The sequence below is a fragment of the Brachypodium distachyon genome, chromosome 1 (genome assembly GCF_000005505.3).
Source record: "Brachypodium distachyon strain Bd21 chromosome 1, Brachypodium_distachyon_v3.0, whole genome shotgun sequence".
In the NCBI taxonomy this organism is placed as follows: domain Eukaryota; kingdom Viridiplantae; phylum Streptophyta; class Magnoliopsida; order Poales; family Poaceae; genus Brachypodium; species Brachypodium distachyon.
Genome location: NC_016131.3, coordinates 65323570 through 65350994, shown reverse-complemented (window position 1 = coordinate 65350994; position 27425 = coordinate 65323570). Strand labels below are relative to the sequence as shown.

The 27425-nt window shown below is 46.8% G+C and overlaps 3 protein-coding genes, 1 long non-coding RNA gene and 2 other non-coding genes across 29 annotated transcripts; 5 read left to right on the top strand and 1 right to left on the bottom strand.

Annotated features, from left to right (window-relative positions):
• Nucleotides 1–2425: 2425 nt before the first annotated feature.
• Nucleotides 2426–3240, top strand: LOC100821340. Of its 2 annotated transcripts, none has more exons than XM_003558161.3 (3): nucleotides 2426–2585; nucleotides 2690–2795; nucleotides 2916–3240. In XM_003558161.3, exons 1-3 carry the CDS (start codon nucleotides 2544–2546, stop codon nucleotides 3026–3028), a joined length of 261 nt encoding a protein of 86 aa, XP_003558209.1. In that variant the 5' UTR covers nucleotides 2426–2543; the 3' UTR covers nucleotides 3029–3240. The 2 variants fall into 2 exon arrangements, with proteins under 2 accessions (XP_003558209.1, XP_024316363.1); XM_024460595.1 differs by having other exon boundaries at nucleotides 2427–2585; nucleotides 2666–2795.
• Nucleotides 3241–5022: 1782 nt separating this feature from the next.
• LOC104581806 lies at nucleotides 5023–11054 on the top strand. Of its 10 annotated transcripts, none has more exons than XR_002962317.1 (4): nucleotides 5023–5738; nucleotides 9712–9783; nucleotides 10001–10265; nucleotides 10403–11054. XR_002962317.1 is itself a non-coding variant. In XM_024457637.1 (3 exons), exons 1-3 carry the CDS (start codon nucleotides 5381–5383, stop codon nucleotides 10141–10143), a joined length of 573 nt encoding a protein of 190 aa, XP_024313405.1. In that variant the 5' UTR covers nucleotides 5023–5380; the 3' UTR covers nucleotides 10144–11054. The 10 variants fall into 10 exon arrangements, 2 of the variants coding, with proteins under 2 accessions (XP_024313405.1, XP_024313406.1); XR_002962313.1 differs by having other exon boundaries at nucleotides 10399–11054; XR_002962315.1 differs by having other exon boundaries at nucleotides 10383–11054.
• LOC100821042 (protein DETOXIFICATION 16) lies at nucleotides 6830–9635 on the bottom strand. Of its 3 annotated transcripts, XM_010230481.3 has the most exons (9): nucleotides 8927–9635; nucleotides 8445–8820; nucleotides 8276–8348; nucleotides 8107–8193; nucleotides 7980–8036; nucleotides 7618–7856; nucleotides 7345–7463; nucleotides 7167–7253; nucleotides 6830–7070 (listed from the first exon to the last, which is right to left on the bottom strand). In XM_010230481.3, the coding sequence occupies exons 1-9, from the start codon at nucleotides 9173–9175 to the stop codon at nucleotides 7011–7013; spliced, it is 1347 nt and encodes a 448-aa protein (XP_010228783.1). In that variant the 5' UTR covers nucleotides 9176–9635; the 3' UTR covers nucleotides 6830–7010. The 3 variants fall into 3 exon arrangements, with proteins under 3 accessions (XP_010228783.1, XP_003558208.1, XP_010228784.1); XM_003558160.4 differs by having other exon boundaries at nucleotides 8276–8820; nucleotides 8927–9363; XM_010230482.3 differs by having other exon boundaries at nucleotides 6833–7070; nucleotides 8276–8820; nucleotides 8905–9038.
• Nucleotides 11055–18252: 7198 nt separating the features above from the next.
• LOC104581805 lies at nucleotides 18253–26969 on the top strand. Of its 12 annotated transcripts, XR_002964573.1 has the most exons (12): nucleotides 18273–18458; nucleotides 18553–18857; nucleotides 19657–19816; nucleotides 20286–20901; nucleotides 21086–21169; nucleotides 21286–21315; nucleotides 21405–21516; nucleotides 25704–25778; nucleotides 25877–26161; nucleotides 26239–26281; nucleotides 26365–26436; nucleotides 26543–26969. It is a non-coding gene; the product is annotated as an uncharacterized LOC104581805 (long non-coding RNA). The 12 variants fall into 12 exon arrangements; XR_002964568.1 differs by having other exon boundaries at nucleotides 26365–26969; XR_002964561.1 differs by having other exon boundaries at nucleotides 18274–18458; nucleotides 25877–26281.
• Nucleotides 21923–22059, top strand: MIR7771 (microRNA MIR7771). The gene has a single exon (NR_127062.1). It is a non-coding gene; the product is annotated as a microRNA MIR7771 (primary transcript).
• Nucleotides 23528–23817, top strand: MIR7744 (microRNA MIR7744). Its single transcript, NR_127031.1, has one exon. It is a non-coding gene; the product is annotated as a microRNA MIR7744 (primary transcript).
• Nucleotides 26970–27425: the final 456 nt, after the last annotated feature.

Genomic DNA, 27425 nt, shown 5'->3' with positions numbered 1-27425 from the left:
ACATTAAAAGAACATAAATATAGTTGTGCTACGAAGCATTTACATGCTAAAAAATGCATCGTAATCATACATGGAGGATTACAAAAGAAGAATACGTTTCGAATTACTCCCTCCATCTTATATTAATTGACTCAAATTTGCTCAAATATGGATGTATATATAGCTACAAACGTCTAGATACATGTAATATTTCGGCACTTAATATGGGATGTAAGGAGTATTATTATTCAGTTGTGTAGTACTATGAGTATCCAAAGAATTTTCAAAATATTTAAGTGCACGCAAGCAGCCATAGTTCATTTATTAGACTCTCAAGCACATGTTGTGAAAATAGGTCCATTTGATCGATCTCCGAATTTGAAAGTGCTACAAATTGTAAATGCAGGCACATGCTAGGAAAATCATGACAAAATCATCATACGCTTGGTGCACGGGAGAACAAAAAGGTGACCTTATCTTTTTTTTTAGTGCGTGTGTGGTATAGTAATTAGTGAAGAGTTTCATTCGCTAGTTATTGGAACCAAAATACCGTTCCGATGAAAAGATCAAGACAATCCACTTATACACTTCAACAATTAGTAAATTCACTAGTTTTCAAAATGAAGGCATCGTCGTGCGATTGTACTGGTGTCAGTACCATGGTTCCTCAGTACTTGAAAAATAATATAAAATCAGACCACAATCTAGTTGCAGGCATCCGTGCACGCGCTACGCAAGGTGGCATATATTAGTCGTTAAACAGCTGGGTAGTCCTAGTATTATTCGTCCTCCACGCTGTCAAGCGCGCTCTGTTGACTGCATGTGGGGCATCATAGCAACGGTCATTGACAACTCAGGCAAACGCGATTTGTTAAGCTAATGATTCCATGTTTGGTGCGGTTCCTCTCGATCCTAGAACCAGTCTTTGGACCATCCTTCTGGAAGCAGTACACGCTGCAAATTTACGTATATTGATCCTGCGAATGCTTCTGGAAGCCTTCTGAAATTGTCAAGCGATTCTCTACTTGATTGGTCTCGGCTATCTACTTTTGAAGCTAGTAGTCCCGTAGACATAGACGTATCACTGTGTTTTTTCTTCATGAGAGAGACAGTTAGACAGTTATTTCTTTTCTTGGCGAGACCTTAACTGTTAAGCATACACGAAATGGGCCGAGCTTACATCACAGGTCCGCCTTGAGCCCGATGCACGGACGGCCGGGCTTGTGATTTTTCTCAAGGCCTGCGAGGAAATGGAACACCTTTACTTCCCAACCACGAGACGAAGGCCCACGTGAACCCGTTCTCTACCGAGCGGAAATGGGCGTGAAACGAGAACGCTGTGCTGCTTTCAACTGCTGCCAGAAAAAAAAAACTGCTGGCAGAAAAGAATACATGCGGTTACTTTCAACGCCTTGTTTTGGATAGAGAGAGATACTCCGATAGGTGCCGCTGCGCCGTGCCCTGTTGTTACTACTCCAGTTTTTAGTTGTGTGCATGAAAGGCACGACGATCCCATAGTGCATCGCATTCTCCTTGTTTTGGAATGCGACACCGCTAGCTGGTGGCCAGTACGGCCACTGCGCGTCGGGACCGATGGATTTGAACGGGAAACACAACGGGACCCAATGAATCGGCGCCGGCACTGTGCATGCACGACAGCTACCCCCGCCACGCAAGCCGGAAGCCCCGCGCCGCGCGCCACGCAAGCCTTTTGTCTGACCAGCCAGCCACCGGGTCCACTGCGTCCTGCGGGCCGTCCGCACTTCCTCTACACCCGAAAGGCGAAAGCGCCGTTCGTACGGCACCAGCAGGATCGCTTGAGCCGCCCTACGCCGTCGCCTGAACCCCGTTTGCAGTTGAAATACGAATTCGGCTCGTCCAGTCGCGTGCCACTCTGCAAGCCCTTTATCTTCTCAGCAACAAATTGACTTTGAACTTAGAGGAGAAGAACGAAGAACTTGGGTAAGTGCGGAGCGGTGCTGAAGCTAGCAGAAAATAGAAGATCGCTTATAGTTTCAAAAAGAGAGCAGAAAATAGAAAAAGGGGAAATACATCGGGGTGCCGGGAGAATCCGACCAATGTTGGCCGTCGCGACGTGTCGAGGCGGGGCCAGGTGGCACGTGAAGGCATGAGGTGCGTGTCCACCTGGGCGCTTCCTATGCCCCGGATGGACTAGAAGGCCATAGAGATTAGATATTTGCCACATCGATCCCTCATTCCCTCTCCATCGCCTGCCCCAGCGAATCGTGGCTCCTCCAATCAACTGCCCGAGCCCACGTGAACGCCCCTCACCCGTTTCCCCGGCCCCGGCCTCCCAGCACCGCGCCCATGCGCCCGCCTCGCGTCTGCTACCGCGCGCTCTGGCACACCGGTCCATGGGCTCGTCCCAGGGAGCCGGGCGAGCCGGGCCGGTGTCCTCATCCATGGCGCATGTATAAATAGGATCCTCCCCCGTCGACTCTACACTGCACGCCTTATCATCACCCGAAGCCATACACAGTTAGATTACGATCCAGCAACAAGAGAGGAAGGAAGCTCAAGTCTGTCTGAGCGCTGCTGCTAATATGGCACTGGGAGACGACTCTCCGGCCTCCTACATCCGCATGGTACCACCGTCTTCTCGTTCAATTTAATTTCTCGACCGAACTGACAATCGGGCGGGCAATTAATTTACTATCTCAGTTAGTTACATGCGTGTTTGATTCTGCAGGTGCACCACCTGATAGAGAAGTGCATGACGTTCGGGATGAGCATGGAGGAGTGCATGGAGGCGCTGTCCAAGCGCGCCGACGTCCAGCCGGTCGTCACCTCCACAGGTCGGTGGGCACCTCGATCCGTTATTCTGAGTTCTGAGTTCTGAGTGCAAGTCTTGGTGCGATCGATTCTGTCCATCCATCTGTATCTGATTCTGATGTGGAGTGCTTATGCGTGTGCAGTGTGGAAGGAGCTGGAGAAGGAGAACAAGGAGTTCTTCGACAAGTACAAGCAGTTGAGAGCAGAAAAGAAACAAGCCCTGAGCAGCTGCAGCAACAGTAGTGGTAGCTCCTGATTAATTAAATTAATCTAAAGGGAATGAGAGCTGCTTAGATGTGATGATTTATTAGATGTTAGTTTTTTCTGTACTTGGAAGGAATAATTAAGAGGTGGTCGCGCATGTACAGGGTCGGGTTGGCAGGAACTTAGCCATCTTGTACCATTGCGATACTTCGCAATAATTTTATCTATCCATCGGTAATCCATCTCTGATACCACGTTTTCAGATTTCTGGGAGAGAGTACCTACCGTGTCACTGTGTGTCTGTGAGAATCGTACAGGCAACAGGCTACGGGAGGGGGTCTGTTCCTGTACACGATGGGTGCGGAAATTGTTCTCCCCGGATTATACGCACATGCATGATCGATGGCAGTAAACATGCTCGACGGGGAAGTGTGTTCCGTGACGATCGAGATGAGACGTCTTGTCTTGCGCGCGTGGAAGCCGAGCGTTGTATGGTCCAAACAAGGAAAATTTGTCTAGAGGTGCTATCCGTGCAGTACCGTGGGATCGGCGGTGGGATTCTGCACGGGACAAGGACCTGACGTCCGGGGAATTACAGCCATAGTGGTAAGGGAGTATGGTCGGAAAAAGGAAGTAGGGGTTCATCGACGACGATTGGTATCGCCTCGTTCGTGCCCGGGTCGCGGTCTTCCGTGAACCCGGTTGTCAGCCAGGCTTCTCCGGCGCTTTCAGTTTTGCACCAAATAGCACGTAAGAGCAACTCAAGCCGCGCTCCATAAAGGCCTCCTAAACCGGCACGAAAATTCAGACCCAGCCGGCCTTCCTAATTTGTTTTTTCATCCGACGCGACCCAAAAAGTGAGCCGGCGCACCCAGGCCGAACCCAGCCCCCCCGGGGGGGGGGAGCGGGGGTGCCGACGCAACGCGTTATTGCGGCGGGCCCGTCTTGTCAACGAGCAATTAATCGTTCCACCGGTTTCTCACTGGCCGCTCCTCGGCTCCTGAGTGGTTTTTAATGGCGGTAGCCCACCGGTTGCCATGCAGCCGTGTTTATCGCCGTGTTCACACGCCCGCCGGTTCGCATTCCGGCGATATAAAAAGTGCCGACCACCGACGGTACTCAGCATTGCTCCTCTCGAGGTCTCCTCTCCTCCCTCTCGCCATGGCTTCCGACGACGAGACATGGCGCTGGGCGACGCTCATGCTCGAGGAGGCCGAGGCCCTCCACGAGCACGAGTACCCGGCGCCGCCTGACTGCCGACTGCCGGCGCACTGGATCCTCAGCATCGGCTGCATCCTGACGCCGCCGGTGCCAACGAGTCGTGCCCAGACAGCCGCCGTCAACGCCCACTGGTGGCACGGGCTGATGACGGAGGAGCGCGAGGACCCTGGGTGGAACCGTGCCACCGGGGCGAACTAGGCGCCCTTCTTCGCCAACCGCCACGCCGTCGGCATTGCCCGCTACGAGGGCCAAGGCGAGCGCCCGCCGCCGAGCCGCTTCAACATCGACGGGCGGCGCCGGTTTTGGCGCGGGCGCTCCGTGGCGACGGTGCTCACGCACATCGTCGCCGCCAATCACCCTCGGCTGGAGACACCCCCGTCGGCACTGGCGGGCCGGCACCGGTACGGCGTACCAACCCACTCCCCCGGAGCTGCGCATCAAGGAGGAGCCGGGGTCGTCTTCCCGCCGACGGGGGTCAGAGCCGCCTCGCGGCCATCTTCGCCTGCTCCGGCTTAGTGATGTGGGAGGATTGGAACCTTCAGTCATGTTAAGAGCAGAAAAAATGGCACGAAGTTTCTTATCTTTGTGGATATTGGTGGGTTGCTTGAAGACCATGTAGTCCTAGTTCCTAGTGCAGCACCAAGGATCATTGTTATAATTCCTCAATACTCCATCCGTTTCATATTAAATGACGAAATATTACATGTATATAAACGTTTTTTGAGAATAGATAAATCCATATTTGTTTAAATTTGAATCACTTGATATGGGACGGAGGGAGTAGATATTAACTGTTGGTAAGCAACCATCGGTTGTGTAACAACGAGGATCACTGTTGTAACTTTTAAATGGACGTGAGTTGAGCAACCACCCCACCTTTAAACACCTGCTTAAGAGCAACTCCAGCACGTTTCCTAAAATGTCCCATTTTCTAAGAAAACAGTACACCATTTTCTAAAAGTTGCAAGCAAGTTTCCTAGGTGGTTCCCAATCCCTAATTTCTTTCAGGAAATTTCGCTAAATTCTCTCAACATTTCCCAAATGCAGGGAATATACTCCCGGTTCCCTAAAACGCGAAAAGCTCGGGCGGGAGAAAAACCGCCAAGTTCATTTCCCTTCCGTGCCGCCCGCCTCCACCGATTCGTCCGGCGGGCCATGGCCGCGCCTCCGGATCCACGCGGAAATGGCCCGCCTCCGCCTCCCGCAGCCCCGTAGGCAAAGAAATCTCGCCGCCGCCGCCAGGGTCGGCGCCGCCCTCGTCCGCGCCTCCGACGCCCTCCTCCGAGCCTACGGCCCCGCACCTTCCTCCTACGCCCCTGCGCCTCCCTTCTCCGGGCAGGCGGATCATTCTGCCATGGCGCACGCGAGGACCAGGATCCGCCTATGCCGTCGCCACCGCCGTCCTCCTTGCTGCAGACGAGCGGCCTCCCGCCGAGGAAGATCATCGCCAAGCGCAAGGGTCGGCCGGCCGCTGTCCTGGCGGCTTCACCTCCACCTCCCCCTTCTGCCGAGCACCAAGTGTTCGATGAAATGGCTACAAGGTACAGATTGAATTATTTTATGTTTCAATGAATACTTCCTCCGTCCGAACGGAGGAAGTATGTGTTTGAACCGTCTTTTAGATGTCGAACCATGTTTGTCGGATGATGCATTTTAAATGTCGAACCATGTTTGTCGGATGATGCATTTTGGTTAAATGGTTATCTATTTATGTTTGCATTTATCTATATGAACATTTGTGTCATGTTTAGAAGGTGTTTAGTGAATCAGTTTAGGGAACCTGCTGGAGCGGGACACTTTTTTCTGAGATTTTTTTCCCTCTGAGCATAAAAACCGAGAAACCGAAATCGATCACCGAAGAACCGGAAACCGAAGCCGATTTGACCGAAACCGAAGAACCGTTTAAAACTTTGGTCAGCAAACTCAAAGAACCGAAGTTTGTTCGGTTAATTCGGTCTCTTGCCTCGGTTAACCGAAAACCCGAAGAACTGAAGTTCATTGCTGCATCTTTAAAATTTAATGTTTTCATTGCATGTTAGATGATATTTACTGGCTGCTGTCATTACGTGTGTCTGTTCTTCGGGGGTTTTCGGTTAACCGAGGCAAGAGACCGAATTAACCGAACAAACTTCGGTTCTTTGAGTTTGCTGACCGAAGTTTTAAACGGTTCTTTGGTTTCAGTCCAATCGGCTTCGGTTTCCGGTTCTTCGGTGATCGTTTTCGGTTTCTCGGTTTTTATGCCCACCCCTCTTCTATCCCTAAAACTGGTAACCTGCTGGAGATGCTCTACTCTGTGGCCTTTGATATGTAAAGTGACTTGAGTTAACTAGCACTTTGATAGACACATATGTCACTGTAGTGGCTCTTTGGATTCTGGAACATTGCGTACTTGTATTGGTTCCCTGAAATCTCTTTAGTTTAGTTTATTGATGATGGATGATGGGAATGTGGCCAATGCATCTTAATACTTCTTAATACTAAAGCCGCAGAATTCTTTGGTTTGTCATTGAGCCACGTCACTGCGTTTTTTTTTTCCTTTCTTCTGCCAGCCTTCGCTTTCGTAGTCACTACTGCTTTGACGCGTGGTCGGGCGCATACAACGCCTCTCTTCCATGGAAATACATAAGGTCGATTCTATAGTAAAAAAACATTTATTCCCTTATGAAGTGCCATGCCACATCCTGAGATCATTTGCAGACGTTTCGTTGAAGAAAGTGTCGTGCTGGTGGAGCGAAACGAAGCAGTTTTCTTAGAGCCCAATTCTTCATGTCTTCGTCGGCAAATTTTCCAGAAAACTCTGCAACCTGTGTGTCTCAAGTCATCAAATCCGCAGGTAGGGATGAACCGAAAACTCCGTTCTTCGCCTTCAAAGCCTACCAAATCAACAAGACAAAACCAGCCATGAAGTAAGATTATTGAGAAGCCGCGGGACAAAATTGCGTGCCAGAGTATTTGGTTAGTTTCCTTACTTCTTTGTCCCAGTTGGTGGAAAAGGTAATGAACAAGAGCAATAACATCTGCACAACAAGCCCGCAGATTATTCCGAGCCACAGTCCCTACCAGTTCAAACACATTTGTTTAGAGGTCTGAAATGAGAAATATAAGTGAAATAAGAACTTTTATGTGTTAAGGATACTAAATTAATACCATTCCACCAAAGTGGTAGAGAAAGGCAAAACATAGAGCTGCCGGAATGCCGACAAGATAGTATGCACTGAGATTGACGAAAGCGCCAATTTTTTGGAAGCCACAGCCCCTAACAATACCTGGAAAAAAAATCAGAGAAACCCCCATTGCCAGTCATTTGGGGATAATATTCAATAGAAACGATAACTAATTTTGGGGATAAACATAATTCCAGCACAAAAATAGGCTCCATGTAATCACAAAATTTGCTTTCTACGAGCTATCTATATATACCTGAAAGAACAGACTGCAGGTCATCAAACAAGAATGTCACGGCAAGAATGGGCATAATTTTGGCAATGTACTGCACCACTTCCTCCTCTTTGCTGTATGCATACCCCCATAAATTGCGCACTAAAATCATAAGAAGACCAACTGATACGCCTGACATGATACTGAGGGCCATGATCACATGGGTAGCTAGATGGGCAGCATGCGGTCTCCCAGCACCAAGCTCATTTGACACACGGGTGCTACAAGAGTGGGATAAAGGTATCAACTTTTTTGTGGGGTGAGATAAACAATGTCATTGCCAGAAGTATTATGGTTCAACATTGGCATGGTCAAAGGTTTATGAGTCACTTTTTCAATCTGACCTTATAGCTGCACCAAGCCCAGAGGGAATCCTGGATACTAATACAACTGTATTTAAACTGCAGGAAAGTCAACTTTTACTATCAGAAAAAGGCAACCAAATATGACATAAGACATGAATATGTTCACCTGACGGACAATACTGATGCCTCAAGCTTAGGATTTGGGAGAAATCCAGAAAGAAGTACTATGAGGTCGAATGACCACCACTCCAAGCTGTGTAAATGTAGGATGAAATCAATTGAAGATGAAACACAAATAACTCTGTCTGCAATTAGACGGTTCAGCTCACACTCACCAAACCATCAGAGCAGATGGAACGGCAAGCCTCATGAAACTAAGGATGTCGCGGAATGCCTCCGTTGATAACCCTGTCCATGTGTTCTTACAAGACTGAGAGAGCCTGACATAGAGAGCCAAGACTAACAAATTGGCTAGGTATGAGATGGTATTGGCCAAGGCAGCACCATTGTTGCCTAGGTCAAGCTTGTAAACTAGCAACCAGCACACCAGGACATGGCTCAGCGCCATGACACCTGCACTCAGCATCACAGGGAGGACAATGTTTTGAGTCTGCAGGAACCGGACATGGCACTGAAGCGGTCCGTACACAAACAATGCTGGAGTCAACCACCGGATGTAGCTCCCTGCTCCCATGGCAATTTCTGGGTCCAGGCGGAAGAATAGAAGGATCTGGCAGGTGTATGCCCAGATTACAGCAACCACAACACTCACCAGAGTGAGCACGAGGACTGCCCTCTGCTTGTACATACCAAGAAGATGGTACTGCTTTGCTCCAAAGGCTTGCCCACACAGTGTGTCCAAGCTGCTCGACATGCCTACCTGAAATAGTTATGAACACATCGTTCAAGTTTGTGTCAATTGTTAAGGAGATCAAACACAGTTTGTCCAAGCTGCTCCACATGCCTTCCTCAAATAGTTAAAATACCAGCAAGCTGAAGCCGGTGACACCAGCAAAGGATGTGGCGATGGAGGCACTGGATAGAGCAAGCTCGCCGAGATGACCGACAAACATGACAGATATCATCTGGACGATGTTCTGCAGGAGGCTTCCGGCGATGAGAGGACCAGCAAGGTAAAGCTGCTTCTTGACCTCAATCAGCACAAGGCTGTCTCCTGGCCCTTGTGTGTTCTCAGTGTTGCTCCCAACGAGGGGCTCCTCCATGCTTGGCACCATACTTCAAACTTCACACTCTGCTTAGGTGCTTACAAGTGAAGTGAAATGGGTATTTAACATGTATGAGGAAGAATATATCAGTCAACTTCATCAACGTTATAGATGCTAACTTCAGAAACTGCGAGGAAACAGAGTCAGTAGCTCTGTAGCCAAGTTGAACATGCCTCAATCAGTCAATTTGAGCATGATCACGACGTTTAGAGTGAAGGGATACTTATCATGTGTGTGGAAGAAAATAATATACTACAAATTAACTTCATCAATATTATATGGGCCTGCAAATCTGATGCCAAATTCCATACGGAAACTGAGAGGAAAAAGGCATGGTAGCTTGAGAACCAAGTTTAGCGTGCCCCTTAGTCAATTTCAGCATGCCTGACACTTTCCAGAGTTGTAGTATATTGGGACTATTAGAGAATTTCATGTGATAATAGCCTAGATGAAAAAGGTTGAATCCAAGCTTAATCAGGACAAGAATGTCGAGTATACTAATCAACGAAAGCTACAGGCTTATTAGATATTCTCGTTTCATGCAGGGTCATATTGGTATGATGGATTGATGTGGGAGTTCCCAATGGGCATATTTTTCAATGATCATGTTGGTTATGGTAGCCCTTTGACTTCCGATGCTTTTATCTGTTTCTTTCGATTGGTACATTCAATTATTGGATTGTTTAGTAATATTCCTCAAACAACCGGTACTCACTTTTCATCAAAAGGAGTGCGAGTATAGATGCATGTCTTTGCAGTTCTGTTCAATCCATCATACTGTACAATTCATACCTTTGTTCTCTTACAGTCTTTTATATTTTATGTTGCTTGCAGCATGCTCTGTTTATCATCCATATAGCTGCTGGTGTCTTCGTTGCAGGATGGATATGTACTTTTTCTCTGGAAGTGTACTTCTTACTCAGCATGAATGTATGCCTAACGTTTTTATTCACCAGAGGTGTTTTGCTGGATTCTAACTGGAGAACAGCAAACTGGTATCGTAAGATCAAAATATGTCCAAGTCATGCTAAATCATGACATGAGCTTTTCTGATACATATGGAAACAATGGTGATATTCGTAGTCAAGTTTCGAGTCAGGTATTGCTCATTCTGTCAGCTATTAGTGAGAAAGTAAGTTCAGAGTGAATTATGCTTTTACTGTTCTATAATTATGTTCGCAACATGGACTTGAATGATTTTGATCTGTTCTAACAGCTGGGTGCTTTTGTAGTTAGGCAACTACAAACACAATATGGGCACATTCATCTGCGGTCTCATTGTTGGTCTGATCAATTGTTGGCAAATAGCACTTCTAACTCTTGCAACTGGACCCTTGATTGTTGCTACATGAGGAATATCCAACATATTTCTCCACTGACTGGCTGAAAACATTGAAGATACATATGATGTAGGAATTCTCGCGTTGGGAGGAACTGTTTCCGTGATGGATTTGTTGCAAATCGGGACAAGGTCGGGGAGAGGAAGCCAGCAAGCGGCGGCTGCGCAAGAGAAGAGGGGTCGGGGAGAGGAGTTTCTTTTCCTGTGTACAAGGTGTTTTTTCGGCCATGGCGAGGGAGTCAGGAGAGCGATCTCGGTTGCGGTGGCATCGATGTAATTTCGGTGAAATCGACGTACGTACGGACTGTAACTTAAAGAGTAGGTAAGATACAGAAAATTAAAGTTGAAATACTGAGTTGGTCAATTGGTTGTGTGTACGTCAAGTAAAATTAGTTGGTAGATTTCTTTTCTGATGATTTTTATATAACTAGCAAAATAACCCGTGCACGGAACAACGGAAAATTGTATCAAAACGTCAAATTAAATGTTGTTGTGTTTCATGAACACATATGTATGCAGCTATTATGATATGTTTATTTTCGTGGGCTATACTCTGGTCTCTTTTCTTTTTTTCACATGTCTTATTTCTATATTTCTCCTTGCTCTGCTTTCCTACGTACTTTATTTCTCAAATCTCTTCTCCTAATTTCTCGCTCTCACTCTGACTATCCTCTCCATCCATTCTAAGTGCAAACTCCTCCTCTTCCCATCCTGATTCATCCCGCCACCGAACATCATGTCGCCATGCGCGACCACCCGCTTGTGCGCACCGCCTCCGCCCGTAGATTCCTGTCGCCCGTCCACTCCCGCGCGTCGTCTGCTCCCACTTGCCGCCAGGTACGTCTGCGCGCCGCCCACACATCGCGTCCGGCCACTGGTCGCCGCTCGCCACTGCCCGTCCGGAGGGCCACCGATGGCTCGCGCCGACGCGGTCCCTGCTGCCTTGCACGAGGCCACCGCCATCCCGGCCTCAGGCTCATCCAATCGCCGTCCAAATCCCGCGGGGAGCCACCGGCGCGCGCGAGACGGTGGAGGCGGCGGTCGGAGCGCGCGACGGAGCCGCAGGTCCGCAGCCGCCTTCCGCACACGGACGCCGCCGACGCGCACGAGCTGGTGGAGGCGACCAAGAGCGGCGGCAGGCGCGGGCGAGATCCGGATCGGGCAGGGGGTGAGGGTGAGATTCGTAAGAGAGGAGGAGGAGCGAGGATGGCTCTGTTGGTTTTCTTTTTTTCTTTTTTGGGCGCTACGTGTTTTTTCTGCGGTTGAGAACTGCGGGAGCCGGGATCAAAAGACACGTGGGGACATCGATGACAGATTCGTAATTTCCGTGAAATGACGTACCACGACGTCCGTACCATCACCACCAACTCCAATTTAATATATCGGTATAGATAATGTGAGGTTAAAGTTTTATGATATTATTATAGGATCAGATTAAAATTTATATCGTGAGCTAGTTTCTTCTTTGACTTTGTAGATTATCAGTACATGTTTAATTCTCTGGCCAGTCAGTCACTTGTAAATTGTGTTAAACAAATTGAGCTTACATGTGTTTTTTTAGAGATTGAGCTTACATGTTGGTAACTAAAGTTATAATTCTTCAAATATTCGTTTATAACATATCTATGTAGACTATGATTATGAAGCTGAGTTTACTGCATATAATAATCTTATGACCCGTGAAGAGAAACAACGAGAAATGCATATTGCTCATACGTGAGACTTAAACTACTTTGATGTTTATTACCGGCACATCAAATATATCCTCGTCAAATCTTCAACTAATATTCTCGTGACTCGTGATTTGATATTTTATTGACCATTAAATTTGACTTAAATATAGGACCTTAAGCAAACCCAGCGGCGCCCGCTCGCGCACGCGCAGCGCGTCTGCCGATTCCCGCCTGCACCTGCACACCTACGGGCTACGGCTGCCCGGGTCTCCGCTTCTCGTGCGCGCACGTTTCCTGTGGAAGTCCAGCTCCACGCGCCCGCATGTTGCCCAGCACAGCAGCTAGCGAACACATCAGACCTCTTAGAGCTAGCAAGTGCCACCATCCCAGCTCCCAAACGCTTAGTTTTTTTTTCCTTTTTTCTTCTAAATTGCAATAGATCAAAATTTCGACCGGTTTTAATACGTAGGAATTGATCATTTCACCAGAGATCGCCGAAAAAAATCAATGTCACTTTCACATATCACGAAGTCACGCTTGCCGGTCGAAGTGTATCTAATTTGCCGGTTAATCTGTATGTATTATCCGCTTATACATGACTAATTACCGACATGTCGGTATTTATCTAAGCCTACTTGTCATTATAGAATTGCACACCTGTGGATTACAAGGCTACTTGTAGTTTTGAGTTCACTCACTCTAGTCAGCATTCAATAACAAGTAGACATTATTTGCCGCTACATGACAGGTTAACAGTGTATACTTGTTAGATTAACCACACCTAATTGCCATGCCTATTTCTCGGGCTAGCTTATGTATAGTTTTGAGTTCACTCACTCCAATCGGCATTCAATAACAAGTAGGCATTATTTGCGGCTACTTGCAAGGTTAATTAAACCTGCTCGCCGGATTATTTGCGGCTACTTGTCAAATTAATCACACCTAATTGCCATACCTACTTATCGGGCTAGCTGTGTGTAGTCTCAAGTTCACTCACTCCAACCGGCGTTCAGTAACAAGTAGGCATTATTTGCGGCTACTTGCCAGGTTAACGGTACTACTTGCTAGGATAACTAAACCTAATTGCCGGATTATTTGCAGCTACTTGCCAGGTTAACCGCACCTACTTGTCAGATTAACCAAACCTACTTGCCAGATTAACCACACCTAATTGGCATGCCTACTTATCGGGCTAACTATGTCTAGTCTCGAGTTCACTCACTCCAATCGGCATTCAATAACAAGTAGGCATTATTTGCGGTACTTGCCAGGTTAACTATGCCTACTTGCGAGAAAAACTAAACCTACTTGCCCGGCTACCTGCCAGGTTAACGATGCCTACTTGTCAGGATAACTAAACCTACTTGCCGGATTATTTGCGGCTACTTGCCAGGTTAACCACACATACTTGTCAGATTAACCACACCTATTTGCCAGAAACCACATCTGATTGCCATTCCTACTTATCGGGCTAGCTATGTCTAGTCTCGAGTTCACTCACTCCAATCGGCATTCAATAACAAGTAGCATTATTCGCGGCTACTTGACAGGTTAACGGTGCATACTTGCCAGGTTAATTGTGCCTGCTTGCCAAATTAACGACAACTAATTGCCAGATTAAGGACACCTAATTTTCAGATTAACGACACCGTCAGATTAACAACACCTAATTGACATGCCTAGTTATCGGGTTAGCTATGTCTAATCTCAAGTTCACTCACTCTCAATTGGCATTCAATAACAAGAAGGCTTTATTTGCGGCTAGTTGCTAGGTTAACGATGCCTACTTGCCAGGATAACTGAACATAGTTGCCAGATTATTTGCGGCTACTTACCAGGTTAACCACACCTACTTGCCAGATTAACTACATATACACAGTTGCCAGATTAACCATGCCTACTTGCCAGTTTAAAACAACAACCAAGAGATGGTGAAGGAGTTGGGCGCAGCGGCGGTGCAGGACAATGGCGTTCCGTTGATTTGCGACTACCTAGTGTACATGGTTCCGAGATCATCTCACGCCTAACTAAACCGTAACCGAAAAATAGGTAACACGAAGATGGATGGATGCATCCAATGAAATCTGCAGCAAATGGCATGTATAATGACGCGACAAAACCTAAAGAGCTCAATCTGCCCAAGCAGAATCGCTAATTTTTTAAAATAATACGATTTTTTTAATAATTTTTAAAAATAATACGCGTTTAAAAAAAAAATTCAAGAATAATACGGCCTCGGTCTGGGCCAGGCCGATTAGGCCTAGTCGGCCTGGCCAAAACTAACAGAGCAGTCGGCCTTGCCAAGGCTGATAAGGGGCCGACGGGCTGGGTTGTGGGCCCTTCGTTTGCCATCGGCCAGCTCGTATGCACGTGCCTATACGCTTCTAGCTTGCCGTGCTCGATCCATCCGTCCATGCATGCACTGATGCACGATCGTTGATCACGTTCGTCGGTTCTGCGCCTAGCTTAGCTAGCTCGTTCGTTTCGTCCGTCCTTGTGACCGCTGATCGTTGGATATGTATATATCCCGTGGCATGCAAGCAGCTAAGTGCGACGGCGGCTGCCGCCCGCTTGCACTGCGTTGCGTACGTTGCGTTGCTGCTAGCTATGCATGCAAGATATGTACGTACGTACGTTGGCCAAGCGCACCTGGGGCATGCATGCACATGTGATTCTGCTTGCAGCAGGCAGGCGTGTCTGGAGAATGCTGGTTCTCTGCGCCCTCGACCCATCCCGTCGGCACCTTATCGGCCTTGGCAACGCCGACTGCCCTGTCGGCCCGACCTCCAGTCGGCCTGGGTCAGGCCGACAGGGCCTTATCAGTTTCGGTCAGGCGGACTGAGCCTAATCGGCCTGGTCCAGACCGAGGCCGTATTATTTTTGAATTTTTTTTGAAACGCGTATTATTTTCGAAAATATTAAAAAAATTGTATTATTTTAAAAAAATTAGCCGCAGAATCAGGCCATCGGCGCTGGCCGCACGGTGTTCGCTTGATCTGCCGCTACCTAGTACAGGACCCCGCCATCGTCCCCGCCGACGCGCTCTCAGTCTCAGGCAACTCAGGCAAGAAGCTGCTGCTCCTGGTGGCTGCCGAAACACAACGCCGGCGTCTGCACGTGCACCACAACCGAAGCCGGCGCCCTGCTTGGAATTTGGGTGCCGCCCCGCGTCCTTCTCCGATGCGGCCCCGCCGCCGCCCCCGTGCCCCGGCTGCGACGCGGCCCCGCCTCCGCCCCGCGCCTCCGCCCGAAGACGCCGCCGCCCCGCGCCCCTGCACCGAAGAAGCCACGCTGCCGCGGTCGAGCCCCTGCTGCGACGCGACCCCGCTGGCGCCCCATGCCCCTGCACCGAAGACGCCACGCTGCCGCGGTCGAGCCCCTGCTGCGACGCGACCTCGCCGCCGCCCCGCGCCCCTGCTCCGACGCGGCCCCGCCGCCGCGGTCGCGCCCTGTTCTGCGTGTGCATGTGTGCGCATCTCCGCCGTCACTCCACGGCCAATTCCGCCGCCGAATCCTATCCGGCCGCCGCGGTCGTGCCCCACTCGGGATTCGGGTTCAATCGGGAGGAGAACGAGAGCTATCGGGAAAACTGAGAGATGGGATCGAGGGGAGTTAGATCGGACGGATCACCGCGCGCCGGTGTGTAAGACGAGGCGGGGCACGTTCCCCCGCTCAGAATACACGTTAAATATAAGATCTAATAACTAATTCAGACCGCGCCAATTTATATGGAACGGAAGAGTACCTGTCAACGCTGTTCCCCAAATATGTAACACAAGCCTCCAAGCAATTTGTGAAAGAAGGGAGAAAAGGGCACAAATATTTGGATTACGAGCAGCCCTAGCGCTCTAATGTGACCACGTCAAGGCTCCTTCCCAACAAAAGCAAACGGCGACCACACAAGCTTGCAAGAGCTCCTATCCCGAACTATTTAGGGTAGCTTAGCTTACGCTCAGCAAAGACGATTTCACCGAAACACGGTAAAAGACCGAGGAAACCACGAACAACAGTATTGTTTGCACTTTGCTCACCGTCTCTCGAAGTTCAAGCATTTCTAGGTATATTTGATAACCAAGTATAGACGCAGAAGAGGAGGTGGACATCATCTGCGTACACTCTATTCAAGTATTCAACCCTCAACCATAGAACTCTGGTACTCCCTCCGTTTCTAGTGCAACTTTGCACTAAAATCATGACAAGTATTTAGGAACCGAGTGAGTACAATTTACTAGTACCGGAAGGAGTAGTATTGGAATCGTGGGTATTCTTGTAATTCACCTTTGGATATCCTAATTATTGATTTATTTTCCTAATGGTAATTCTGTCCTGATCCACTGCCTCTGTCGCTCATCCGATAGACCCATCATCACGTAAAAAAATAGCGATTGGCCACCGCCGTCCTTGTCCACCGGTGCCCTTGCCGGCCGGCCGGCGTCATTTTTTGTCCAGCGCCAAATCGATTTCTCTCCGGATGCCACCGTTTGACAATTTCAGGTGGCAGGAAGTATTGACAGTTTCTAGCGATTGAATTTTCGACTCCTCCCTGCTTCACGAAGCAATTGATTTCTTAAAAAACATTCCGTGTCAAATAGCGTATCACACACCGATTAATTGTTTGGTTGCTTGTTCTGCTATCACCAATTGATTTTATTCCTATTCTGCCTCTGTGCTCCAAATGCACTTCCATATGTGTGGAATTTGTTTGGCTTTTCTTCCCGTTTTGCCATTTTAGCGAAAAATACTACTCATTTACTCTCCTAGTATTGATAAATCTAGACCTTTAGATCAATCTTATGGACGGTTTATATTTGTTGGTCCCTACCGTAAAAAACCTCCAACCATAATAGTGACGGGACAATCAAACCGACTGGTGAGACATGATGATTCGCCAATCCCGATTGTGTAACCTCCATATAATGATACACACGTATGCAAGTGGGATCCCGTTTATGTCTCACTTTTAAGCTAACCTCCAAATTTAAAGTCTAATTTTGAGCAAACTTTTTAAACTCGCAAGTTCAATGGAAGTGGGTTTCCCGCTTACATTCCTATAGTGACACCATGTGGAAGTCCCGTCCCCGCTCTGTTGATTATTGATTGAAGGCGTGCAGTGGGGTTTTGCATGAGTGGAAGGACATAACGCTCTATGGACTCACGCATGTTACATTGCTTCGAGGTCTTTGAGGAAAAGAACACAGCGACAAAGCCAGTCGATGTACTCATTGTATTGACGTCGACGCAGCATAGACGATATGATAGAACTTTCAGAATTTGAGAGTTCCAGTTCTGATGAGAATCCAAAAAAACGAGACTAGAAACACATGCAAACGAGCCTCTAGTCAATATCTAGTAGCACCCTTTTCGTCTCGAGTTCGACTTCCGTTGTGAGCGAATTTCAAGCCGGAGAGTTAAAAATCCCCTCATGTGTCCCCATATCAAAGCACAGGTCTAATGTCGGATTTGATCTCACATGACGCCGATGTGTCGTTATGTATAGATGAGGCATGAGGTTCGGTGATTTTCTAAACCCGTGCAAACGTCTCGTTCTTTCGAAGGATAACGGGGGTTTCCACCCCCACAACCTAGTTAGTTTCTCAGACTAGAAACACGTTTTGCGAAAGCGGGCAAATACTGAGTCGATTCAATCAAAGATGAACCAGGCAAGCACAGACCTCAGAAGTCAGAACCCCGAACGTCGACCTCGAGCGACGTCATTTTAGGCCTGTTTGGTTTTTGCCCTCGTCCACCACGCCAAGACGTTGGAGCCGGCCCTTTTTCGCCCGCGCGCGGGGCGCAAAGCATGACTAGCGCGGGCGACTTTTCAGGAAGCTGACGCGGGCGAGCCAATTTCAAGACGCTGAAACAAATGGCAGGTAGCCTCGGGGGTGTTGGCACGCCAACCGTTGGCACGACAGCTCTCGGCCGCAAAGCAAACGAGCCCTTCGACCCTCAAGTCGTTCGCCGTCCAGCACAGCACCTTGGGGGGCCGGAGCCTCTGGCGATTAAACGCGTAGATTAACGCCAATTATGGCCCTGGGCCAGCACTTTAATGGCCAGGCAACCCCTTACCTCGGCATTCGCTAAACCGGACTACATATAGCCAATCTAGGGGCCCAAACGCGTAAAACCCCCCATCTCCTCGTGCTCTCCCGTCTCTGTTCGCCCCCCCTTTCGCTCGGGGTCCGAGTGTCGGAGGCAGATCTGCGGCGACGAACTGGTGCTGCCGCCACAACCAGGTGGCAGGTGGTCTTCATCGCCGTCCAACGTCGTCATCCTCGCTGTGAGTATCTCAATACCCCGCCGGCGCCGGTCGCCACCTTGTAGTCGTGGTCGTGGAGGTGAGTTTCTGATTTGGGTTTTTGCCTTCCTTGTAGTCGTGGTCGTGGAGGACGTTCCTGCTCACGTGGTCACTCCCTTCAAGCTCGTCACGTCCACGCAGCTTCGTCATGCGGCGCCTCGGATGGGAGGCCCCGTACGCCCGTACGGGACAGCGGCGGCGCGCTGGAGAGGAACAGGCAAGCGCGAACGGGGCGTCGCGGTGCGCGGCGGCGGGACCGTGGGAAAGCCCCAGCCCCGGCGGCCTCGGCCACCACGTCCACGCCCAGGAGGCCGCGGGCTGCCGCGCCGCCGCCACCCTACCAGTTCCGGCCGACGCAGCCACCTGAAGCGCGGACGCCTGGTGAGTCTCCAACTCCGTGAATCTACACGTTCCTAGATTATTTTCTTGAATTGGGGTCGAGAACCTAATGGCCGGCGTCGTCGATTTGGGATCGAGATTCTGATGTACGGGGTCGCGTTCCAGCCGTCGATTCGTGACGTCCCACCCCTCGACCCCGATCCTCGAGCTCGATTCGGATCGACGCTGATTCAGGGCGCCAATCGTTCCGCGGTTCCGGCTGCTACGCCCTTCAATGCAAGCTCATGTCCGTCTTACTCCACCAGACCAATCAGGCCCTCGCCTGCAAGCTCACCTGCGGAGTTGTAACCGCACGCTTTTCCATCTATTTTTGCTTCTTTCTCGCTACCGATTTGTTTTTTTTACGCGGGACGTTGTGCATTGCAACCTGAGCAGCCGTGGGCTAATTCCGGTTAGGCTTGAAGCGGGTAGTAACTTTTCCTACCATGTTGTGTAGATACCTGTAGGTGATTTAGCACTTTCAAGCAAATTAGGTAACTAACCAGTAACCACCAATAGGTATGACGGATTCTATATAGCACACTGTCATTGCACCTTTTACTACTTTGGTCGCATGGGACTGGGAGTACATACAATGAATCTTTGCATTTTTTTCTTTCTAAAAAACGAAGGATTTCATCTAAGAGGGATTCTGTTCAAAGTTGTAAAATTTCTGGAGAATGCATGCTCCCTTGGGCACTGTCTAATGCTACAGTGCTAACCTGCACTTCGTCATGCAGATCCGTGGCTCAACTATATTGGGTCTGCAAATTGACCTCTGCGTACATTGTTTTGATTTCAGCATTCCGCAGGCGCAGCCAAAGACAACTGTGGGATTAGGGGCAAAATGTGACTGCTTGAAAAACTCTGTGTGCAGCGTACTTTGATTTCAGCATGGCAGAATCGGAAGTTCTGACCAGTATCACCGGAGATGAACCTTCGTTGAGTTAGAACAAAAAATGGTATATTAATTGTTACTTATTGCATAACTTCCCACATATTTGTTTATCTTTGTCTTTTTCCTATTTTCCCATCTTATACACTTCGTTGGACTAACTGTTATTTATTGTTGGTGAACGTTGATTTTATGTGTGGAGTGTGGATGACCCCATAGGTAAAATAAGAGTGATGAATTAATGTCTAATGATCATTTCTGAGTTCCTCATCCAGTCCAGTCCCGTCCTTTATTTTCTTTTCTTCCGAGAACATGCATGTCCTTTAGTTTTGAAATTTAAGCCAGCCTTTCAGAATTATGTAGTCCCTTGTTATGTTTGAATTTGGAATTTTCAATTACTTAGCCGTACTGCTTCAGGCATTTGGTATATCTGTCCACTGTCGTTCGCTGATGGCTCATGTGATGTTACTTCAAGAGTTCATCCATCAAAGAGATTCCTTGGTTGATGTCATGTTTCAATGTGACTGGCTTTTCAGGTTGAGGGCATGCAGGTCCATGCTAATGAGGTTGGAGTTACGCAAACTCGTGGTGGCATATATTGGATAATCCTACCTGTTGGATGAAAAGCAGTTACTAATCCCATCCCTCTGCCTTGTACAATTTCTCAGCAAAAACACAACCAACAAGTGGCCATAGCGGGGTTCTTGTGAGCCTGAAATTTGCATTGCTATTTCTTTCCCCGATGGACACATAAGAGACCCAAGATGATGATTGCTTTGAACCTTTTGGACTGCAAAAATATGAAGGAAAAAAACTGAAGCATCTCTTTTGTAGGACTCACATGCAATCATGCTAAAAAGGCCTTGCTTCTTATGAATATCGCAATGATTTCTTGTTCTCTTAATGAGTTAAAAAAAGTTAAATTCAACTTCCTTTTGAATTCTCTATAGTGATTTGTTTTTCATTTCTCTCTTGATTTTATTTTTACACTTTGGTTTTATTTTGGTGTTACTGTTCTGTTCGAATTGCAGATCTGGGTTCATTTTTGGAGAATGGTATTCATACTTTCATACACACTTCTTCTCACCGCAAGAATTGCAGCAGGCTGGTTCTACACTAGCATTAATTATTGTTCTCTTTGTTGCTTAAAGTGTAAGTTTGCTAATTTATTGTTGCAACTTTTCATTACCTTCATTTGTCTTCCCACTTGTTTTCACATCATAAACATGACCATTTACTATTTTATTTAATATCTATCTTGAATTATGCAGTGGTATCTAAGCTGCTGTCTTCATTTAGAACTTTACCACATTCTACTTCAAATATAACTTCACAGGTTTCATCGTATTCCTTGTGGTTGTTTGGGTTATACAAGAATTTACAACTTTCCATGTTCTGAAGTATGTGATTCTATTCACAGGTGAGAGCATAGATGGACCCTATGCTTACATTCTTCTCATTTATCTTGCACCTGGGTCTCAAGGACACAAATTGTATGATTATAATGGAGTTCTTATGTTTGTTTGTATGCTACAGGTGTGATGAATAGCTTATTCTCAGTTTAAGGTAAGGAATGAAAACATTTTCCTTGTAATTTCATGTTAGAATAATCAGAAAGCTGCCTATTCTAAGTTAAATGTTGTTGAATTATCTAGATATTTATGATGACACTATCTCGCGAAGAGTTAATTCAAGTGACACTGAAAAAAGTTTGCTGAAATCTGCCCTTGCCCTTGCCCTTGCAATGGTGTTGGATGGGCGTTTATGGTATGCTCTATGACTTCAGCCATTTCCTTGCTTTCATAATATTCTTATGCGGACAATATTATCAGGAATATTCTAATACATAAACCACACAATGGCAAGCACTTCAGATGAAATGCTTTGGGCCAGTGCCTGCATAGTGCCAACTGCAATTTCTCCATTTCGTTCCTTTTGGTTTTCTATGTTCCCTTCATACTTTCCTTTGTTCATCCTTCTTACAAGACATACTTTTATACATAGCTTTTACAAAATCTAGAACCATTTTATTAAGTTCATAGTGATAAAAGAGCTTACAATGACCTTTACATTGAAATACAAAAAAAGACTTGTAAAAAATGGAAAGAAGTTTGAAAACTGACAAACCTCTTTTTCGATGACCGTAAATCAAATGAAATATCATTTGTTTTCATTTGCCGAGGATTTACAACCCTTGACTCCTATAGTACACATTCCCGATATTGAAAATGTCAAGTAAATTAATTTAGTAAAGTTTTGGTATTTGGAATGTGTACTATAGAAGTCAAGGGTTGTAAGCCCTTTGCAAATAAAAATAAATGACACTTGATTTCATTTAAAATATTAGATAACTTTTCCACACATAGTTGCTCATCAGGAAAGATGTCATCTAGTTTTCTAACTTCTTGCATTATTGACTGGTCCTTCCCCTCTTTCAATCTTTCAATGTTAGGGTGGTTGAGAAACACCTCTTGGTGTGGTGGTGGAGTTGTGGGTGCATGACTCCACACACCAGGGTTCAAATCTTGGTGCTCACAATTGTACTTTAGGGGTTTCCCCTACCGTCTTTCCATAAAAAAAATTGTTAGGGTGGTTGTAAGCGCTTTAATCAGGCCGTGTCTTCTTGAATGAGACCTTAATAAAATGGTTCATGACTTTGTATGCCCTATGCACGAAAGTATGTCTTGCAATAAGAATGAGCAAAGAAAAGTATCATAGGAAAAAAAAATTACAAAACCATTGGGGAGTGAAATGGATAAAATGCATTTGGCACTATACAGGCGCTGCTCCAAAGCATTTTATCCGAAGTGCTTGGCATGGTGTGATTTGTGTATTGGAGCATTTTATCCGAAGTGCTTGGCATGGTGTGATTTGTGTATTGGAGCATTTTATCCGAAGTGCTTGGCATGGTGTGATTTGTGTATTGGACAATTCCTCTTGATATTGTATGCATTAGTGTGTTTGCCTTTTTTTATCCTTTGTGCATTTATTGTAGGAATATTTCCCATGGTGTGATTTGTGTATTGGACAATTCCTCTTGATATTGTATGCATTAGTGTGTTTGCCTTTTTTTATCCTTTGTGCATTTATTCTAGGAATATTTCCCATATCCCTTTGCAATGATATGCCTCACCGTTATTTAAAAATATGTGTCTGATCACATAAAATCTTGATTTGTTGACGAAAAAAATCCCGCCGGCACGGTCTGGCTCGGGCCTGGCCCGGCACGGGGCTAAACGAGTCGTGCCGACCGGCGACTAAGCTTAGGCCGTGCCTTCCGTTTAGCACTTCTCTTTCTTTTAGTGTTTTAAATTTCCCTTTGTATTCTAAGCAGGCCATGGCCGGCCCCATCGGGGTGGCGGGCCTCCTTAGAGGGCCGGCACAACATAACCTGTTTATATGTTGGCCAAGGAGGCCCCGGCCGGGCTAAGCCTGGTTAGTAGTGGAGGCATGAAAGAAAGCCAAGGACATGATGTGTTGACCTGTGTTTGATGAAGCTCTGGTGGTTGTTAGCGGTGAGGATGAATAGTGGCGATGGGTCTATTGAAACTCCGTTGGTTGTCGGTGGTGATGATGCACAGTGGCGTTGGTGACTCAACATGGTGGCAAGGTACGAGCGAGGGAACTCGATAAAAACCTAGGCAAATAATCTACATGCGATAAAAAAGCATATGGTTAAGGAATTGTTGAGATACCCACCAACAAGTGAGATCGGAGCTTGCAGAGCAGTTCCTGTAGTTAGAGAAGAATGGCTGGCGCGTGCTCAAAGTGGTTTGCTATCGTGCGCCTAAGGATGGCAAGATTTATCGATGGGTGTGGTGTTTACCTTGACTCCTCCAGAAAACGTCAAGGCGAGAAGAAACCATCTAGTTGGCACAAGTCAAGTCACGCGCTCGTGTGGTCAAACACCGAGTCATTCTAGGTCCTAACCAAACCAGCCGGTGTTTGACCACACAGGCGTCACTTTGACTCGTGCCAACTAGATGGTTTCTTTCCGCCTTGTCATTTCTGCATAAGATGGCCATCTTCACGCCCATCGACAACTTTTGCCATCCTTAGGAGCGCGACAACAAAGCACTTCGACGACGCGTCGTCCATTCTTCTAAGTCCAGCCAATGCTCTGCGAGGTCCGATCTTTCTCGTTGCTGAGTATTTCCACGACTCCTTCACCATATGCTATCTGCTTTGCCTGTAGAATATTTCCCCTAGGTTTATTTCGAGTTAACTCGCTTGTAGCCTTGCCACCATGTTGAAGCACTGTCCGTCCTCGCCGCCAACAACCACCAGAGCTTGATCCGACAACTACCAATGAGTTGACTTGTCGTCCTCATCGATGACCTCATGTCCTTGGTTTTCTTTCATGCATCTATTCTCTAGCTGGGTTAGCCTGATTTAAATATATGGTCAAAGCAGATTTTTTTGGGGAATGGTATTGAGTCATGATAAATTCTTTCACCGACACTACGATTCACAGAACTATGTCCAAACTTATTATAAAAAGAGCCTTGGGCTTCTGATTTAGGAATGGGTTGCATGGATCGAAATGACTCCTTGCACTTTGGTACCTCTAAGAAAGCTCAACTTAGCATGAACTCCATGGGGTTTGACCCACAACAGCACTTTGCGTCTCTGCCTCTCCGAAGTCCCATTCTCGTTAGTAAGTGCATGGTCGGCCTTATGGTGCCTGCTGGATCCCAGCCCCCCTAAGGATAATATGGTGGCCATAGTATTCCGAATTGCAGTGCCAATGAAAGATTTTATCAGGACTTCCATTCCACAAAACATAAATGTTTCATCATCGTTTTTAATCTGGTTGACCTAGCTAGACAACAGAGGCATTAAAGAAAACTAAGGATGTGATGTGTTGACCTATGTCTGATGAAGCTCTGGTGGTTGTCAGCGGCGAGAACTATAGTGGCGACGGGTATGTTGAAACTCAAGTGGTTGTCGGGGGCGATGATGGACAATGGCGGCGGTGACTCGATGTGGTCAAAAAGCATATGGTTAAGGAATTGTGTAGATACCCACAAACAAGAGAGATCGGAGCTCGCAGAGCAGCTGTTGGAGTTAGAGAAGAATGGACAGCACGTCGTCGAAGTGGTTTGTTGTCGCGCGCCTAAGGATGGCAAGATTTGTCGATGGGTGTGACGATGGCTATGTTGACTCCTACAAAAATGACAAGGCGAAAAGAAACTATCTAGTTGGCACAAGTCAAAGTGACACGTGTGTGGTCAAACACTGACTGGTTTGGTTTAGACATAGAATGATTCGTGTCAATTTGACAGTCGGTGTTTGACCAAACCAAACCAGTCGGTGTTTGACCACATACTTGTCAATTTGACGTGTGCCAACTAGATGGTTTCTTTCCGCCTTGTCATTTTTGTAGGAGTCAACATAGCCATCATCACACCCATCGACAAATCCTGCCATCCTTAGGCGCGTGACAACAAACCACTTCGACGACGCGCTGTCCATTCTTGTCTAACTCCAACAGCTGCTCTGCGAGCTCTGATCTCTCTCGTTTGTGGGTATCTACACAATTCCTTCACCATATGCTATTTGCTTCACCTGTAGAATATTTCCCCTATGTTTATTTCGAGTTAAATCGCTCGTAGCCTTGCCACGATGTTGAAGCACCGCTGCCACTATCTGTCCTCACTGCCGGCAACCATTGGAACTTCATCGGGCTCACAACCATTGTCCATCCTCGCCGCTGACAACCACCAGAGCTTGATCCGACCTAGGTTAACCTACCAATGAGTTTGACTTGCTGTCGTCATCGATGAGCTTGAACACCTCACGTCCTTGGTTTTCTTTCATGCATGTCTTCTCTAGCTAGGTTAGCCTGATTAGAAATATATGGTCAAAGCATATTTGTTTTGATAAGCTTTGTTCAAGGAATTGACCTTGGATTTACCTATGGGTTCTTGTGTTTTGCAACTCTGGGTTGGAAGATACCTGATTGCTCATGGGAAAGCTGATGGTGGTGAAGTTGTGCTAGCTTTATTTGCTGTGATTCTTAGCGGCCTGTAAGCAAGCTAAACCCATTTCCTTCTTTTTCCCCCATCTAGTAATAATATGAGCTAATATTTTCTTTTCCCAACTTTTAATGCTCTGAACCAAGCAGCTAATATTCATTTGAGGAAGGGCAGATTGCGGCTTATAGACTATATGAGATGATAACCCATTCGACTTCAAGCTCCAATCTGGAAGGAACCACCTTACCCGAAGTGCAGGGAACTTTCAATTAAGAAACCTGTATTTTAGTTATGGTCTCATGTCCTGAAATTTCAATTTTAAGTGGTTTTTTGTGGGTGCACCTGCTAGAAAAACTGTTTCACTTGTTGGTAGAATGGCTCAGGGAAAAGTAGCACAATTCCTCTGATGTAGAGATTCTATGATCCAACGTTAGGTAACATCGTTGGGACGCATCTTACACTCCCCATTGTCAATCCCTTTTTACTAAGATTTCTCTTTTTATGTTTTTAGGCGAAGTCCTTCTGGATGGTAGATTGGTTAAGAAGCTTAATTGGTCTGGTTACAGAAGAACCTGCATTACTAAGTTTGAGCATTAGAGATAGCATTGCTTATGTTAGATTTGCTACCTTTGATCAGATAGAAGCAGCTGCCAAGACAGCACATGCCCATGGGTTCATCAGTTCACTTGAAAAGGGTTATGAAACACAGGTAATGCAGGGCCGAATGATTAGCCATGGATGCAGAAAAGTTCAAATTTTCAATAGCTCATGCTGTGCTTTCGCGTCCATCAATTCTTTGCTTGACAAAATCACAGGTGGACTTGAATTTTCAGCTGAAAAGGTTGCAAGAAGCATTAGATGTTCTCATGTTGGGAAGGTTCACCATTATATTAGCTAGGGGTCTTAGCCTCATTAAACATTAAACATTAAACATGCTGATTACATAGCTACAATGGAAGATGGGCATCTTGTTGAAATGGGAACACATGATGAACTGCAAAACCTGAATGTCCTTTATCTTTATGCTTATGCCGAACTTTTAAGATGTGAGGAAGCAACAAACCTTCCTATAATGTAAGCTGTTTTCTCTGGACAATATCCTTGTAAGAGTACTTCTTTTGTAACAGTTTCGAGCTTCAGATTCAGTACCACATGTTTTCAGTCTAGACTAGACAAGGGTTCTGAGTTCAAAATCTAGGTGGTGCAATTTTTAAAAATAAAATCATGTCCACTCTTGGCCTAGCGTGAGTTCACATCATTGCCCTTATATAGAGCCTAGACCTAGCTGTGGGGACGACATGAAGTCGACACAGATTCTCTAACTTGCTGAAGTAAGTTAAAGGCTGACTTACCCCTACTGGATGCCCTTCTTTTCCAATCCAACGGTTGTGCAATCCCTCAGTTCATTCAGTGCAGCAAAAGCAGACGTTTAGGTTGCCCATTTTGGGAAGCGCCTTCGCCAGCATTGGCTTGTAATTAGTGTTGAGTTTTTTTTTTCTAAATTGTGTTAGGGTGAGCGGAGTGGTGACCTGGTCTTTTGACAAAATATTCGACTTAACTCTAGGGATCTTATCCCGAAAATAGTTAGCAAGTTTGGAGTGTAATTAATACCAATATATTAAATTGAAGTTGGTGGTGATGGTACAGTCGCCGTACGTCAACTCTCAGAAATTACTTCCGTGTGCCACCGCTTCCCCG

Excerpts from the sequence above, each read along its gene's own strand:
- LOC100821340 (XM_024460595.1), top strand. The coding sequence starts at position 2,544 with ATGGCACTGGGAGACGACTCTCCGGCCTCCTACATCCGCATG. Across the intron at positions 2,586-2,665 it reads CGGCCTCCTACATCCGCATG|TTACATGCGTGTTTGATTCT; the intron begins GTACCACCGTCT and ends TATCTCAGTTAG. Across the intron at positions 2,796-2,915 it reads GCCGGTCGTCACCTCCACAG|TGTGGAAGGAGCTGGAGAAG; the intron begins GTCGGTGGGCAC and ends ATGCGTGTGCAG.
- LOC100821042 (XM_003558160.4), bottom strand. The coding sequence starts at position 9,175 with ATGGTGCCAAGCATGGAGGAGCCCCTCGTTGGGAGCAACACTGAGAAC. Across the intron at positions 7,857-7,979 it reads GGGCTTGGTGCAGCTATAAG|CACCCGTGTGTCAAATGAGC; the intron begins GTCAGATTGAAA and ends CCACTCTTGTAG. Across the intron at positions 7,071-7,166 it reads CCACCAACTGGGACAAAGAA|GCTTTGAAGGCGAAGAACGG; the intron begins GTAAGGAAACTA and ends TTGATTTGGTAG.
- LOC104581806 (XM_024457637.1), top strand. The coding sequence starts at position 5,381 with ATGGCCCGCCTCCGCCTCCCGCAGCCCCGTAGGCAAAGAAATCTCGCC. Across the intron at positions 5,739-9,711 it reads TTCGATGAAATGGCTACAAG|GGTCATATTGGTATGATGGA; the intron begins GTACAGATTGAA and ends CGTTTCATGCAG. Across the intron at positions 9,784-10,000 it reads CAATGATCATGTTGGTTATG|CATGCTCTGTTTATCATCCA; the intron begins GTAGCCCTTTGA and ends TGTTGCTTGCAG.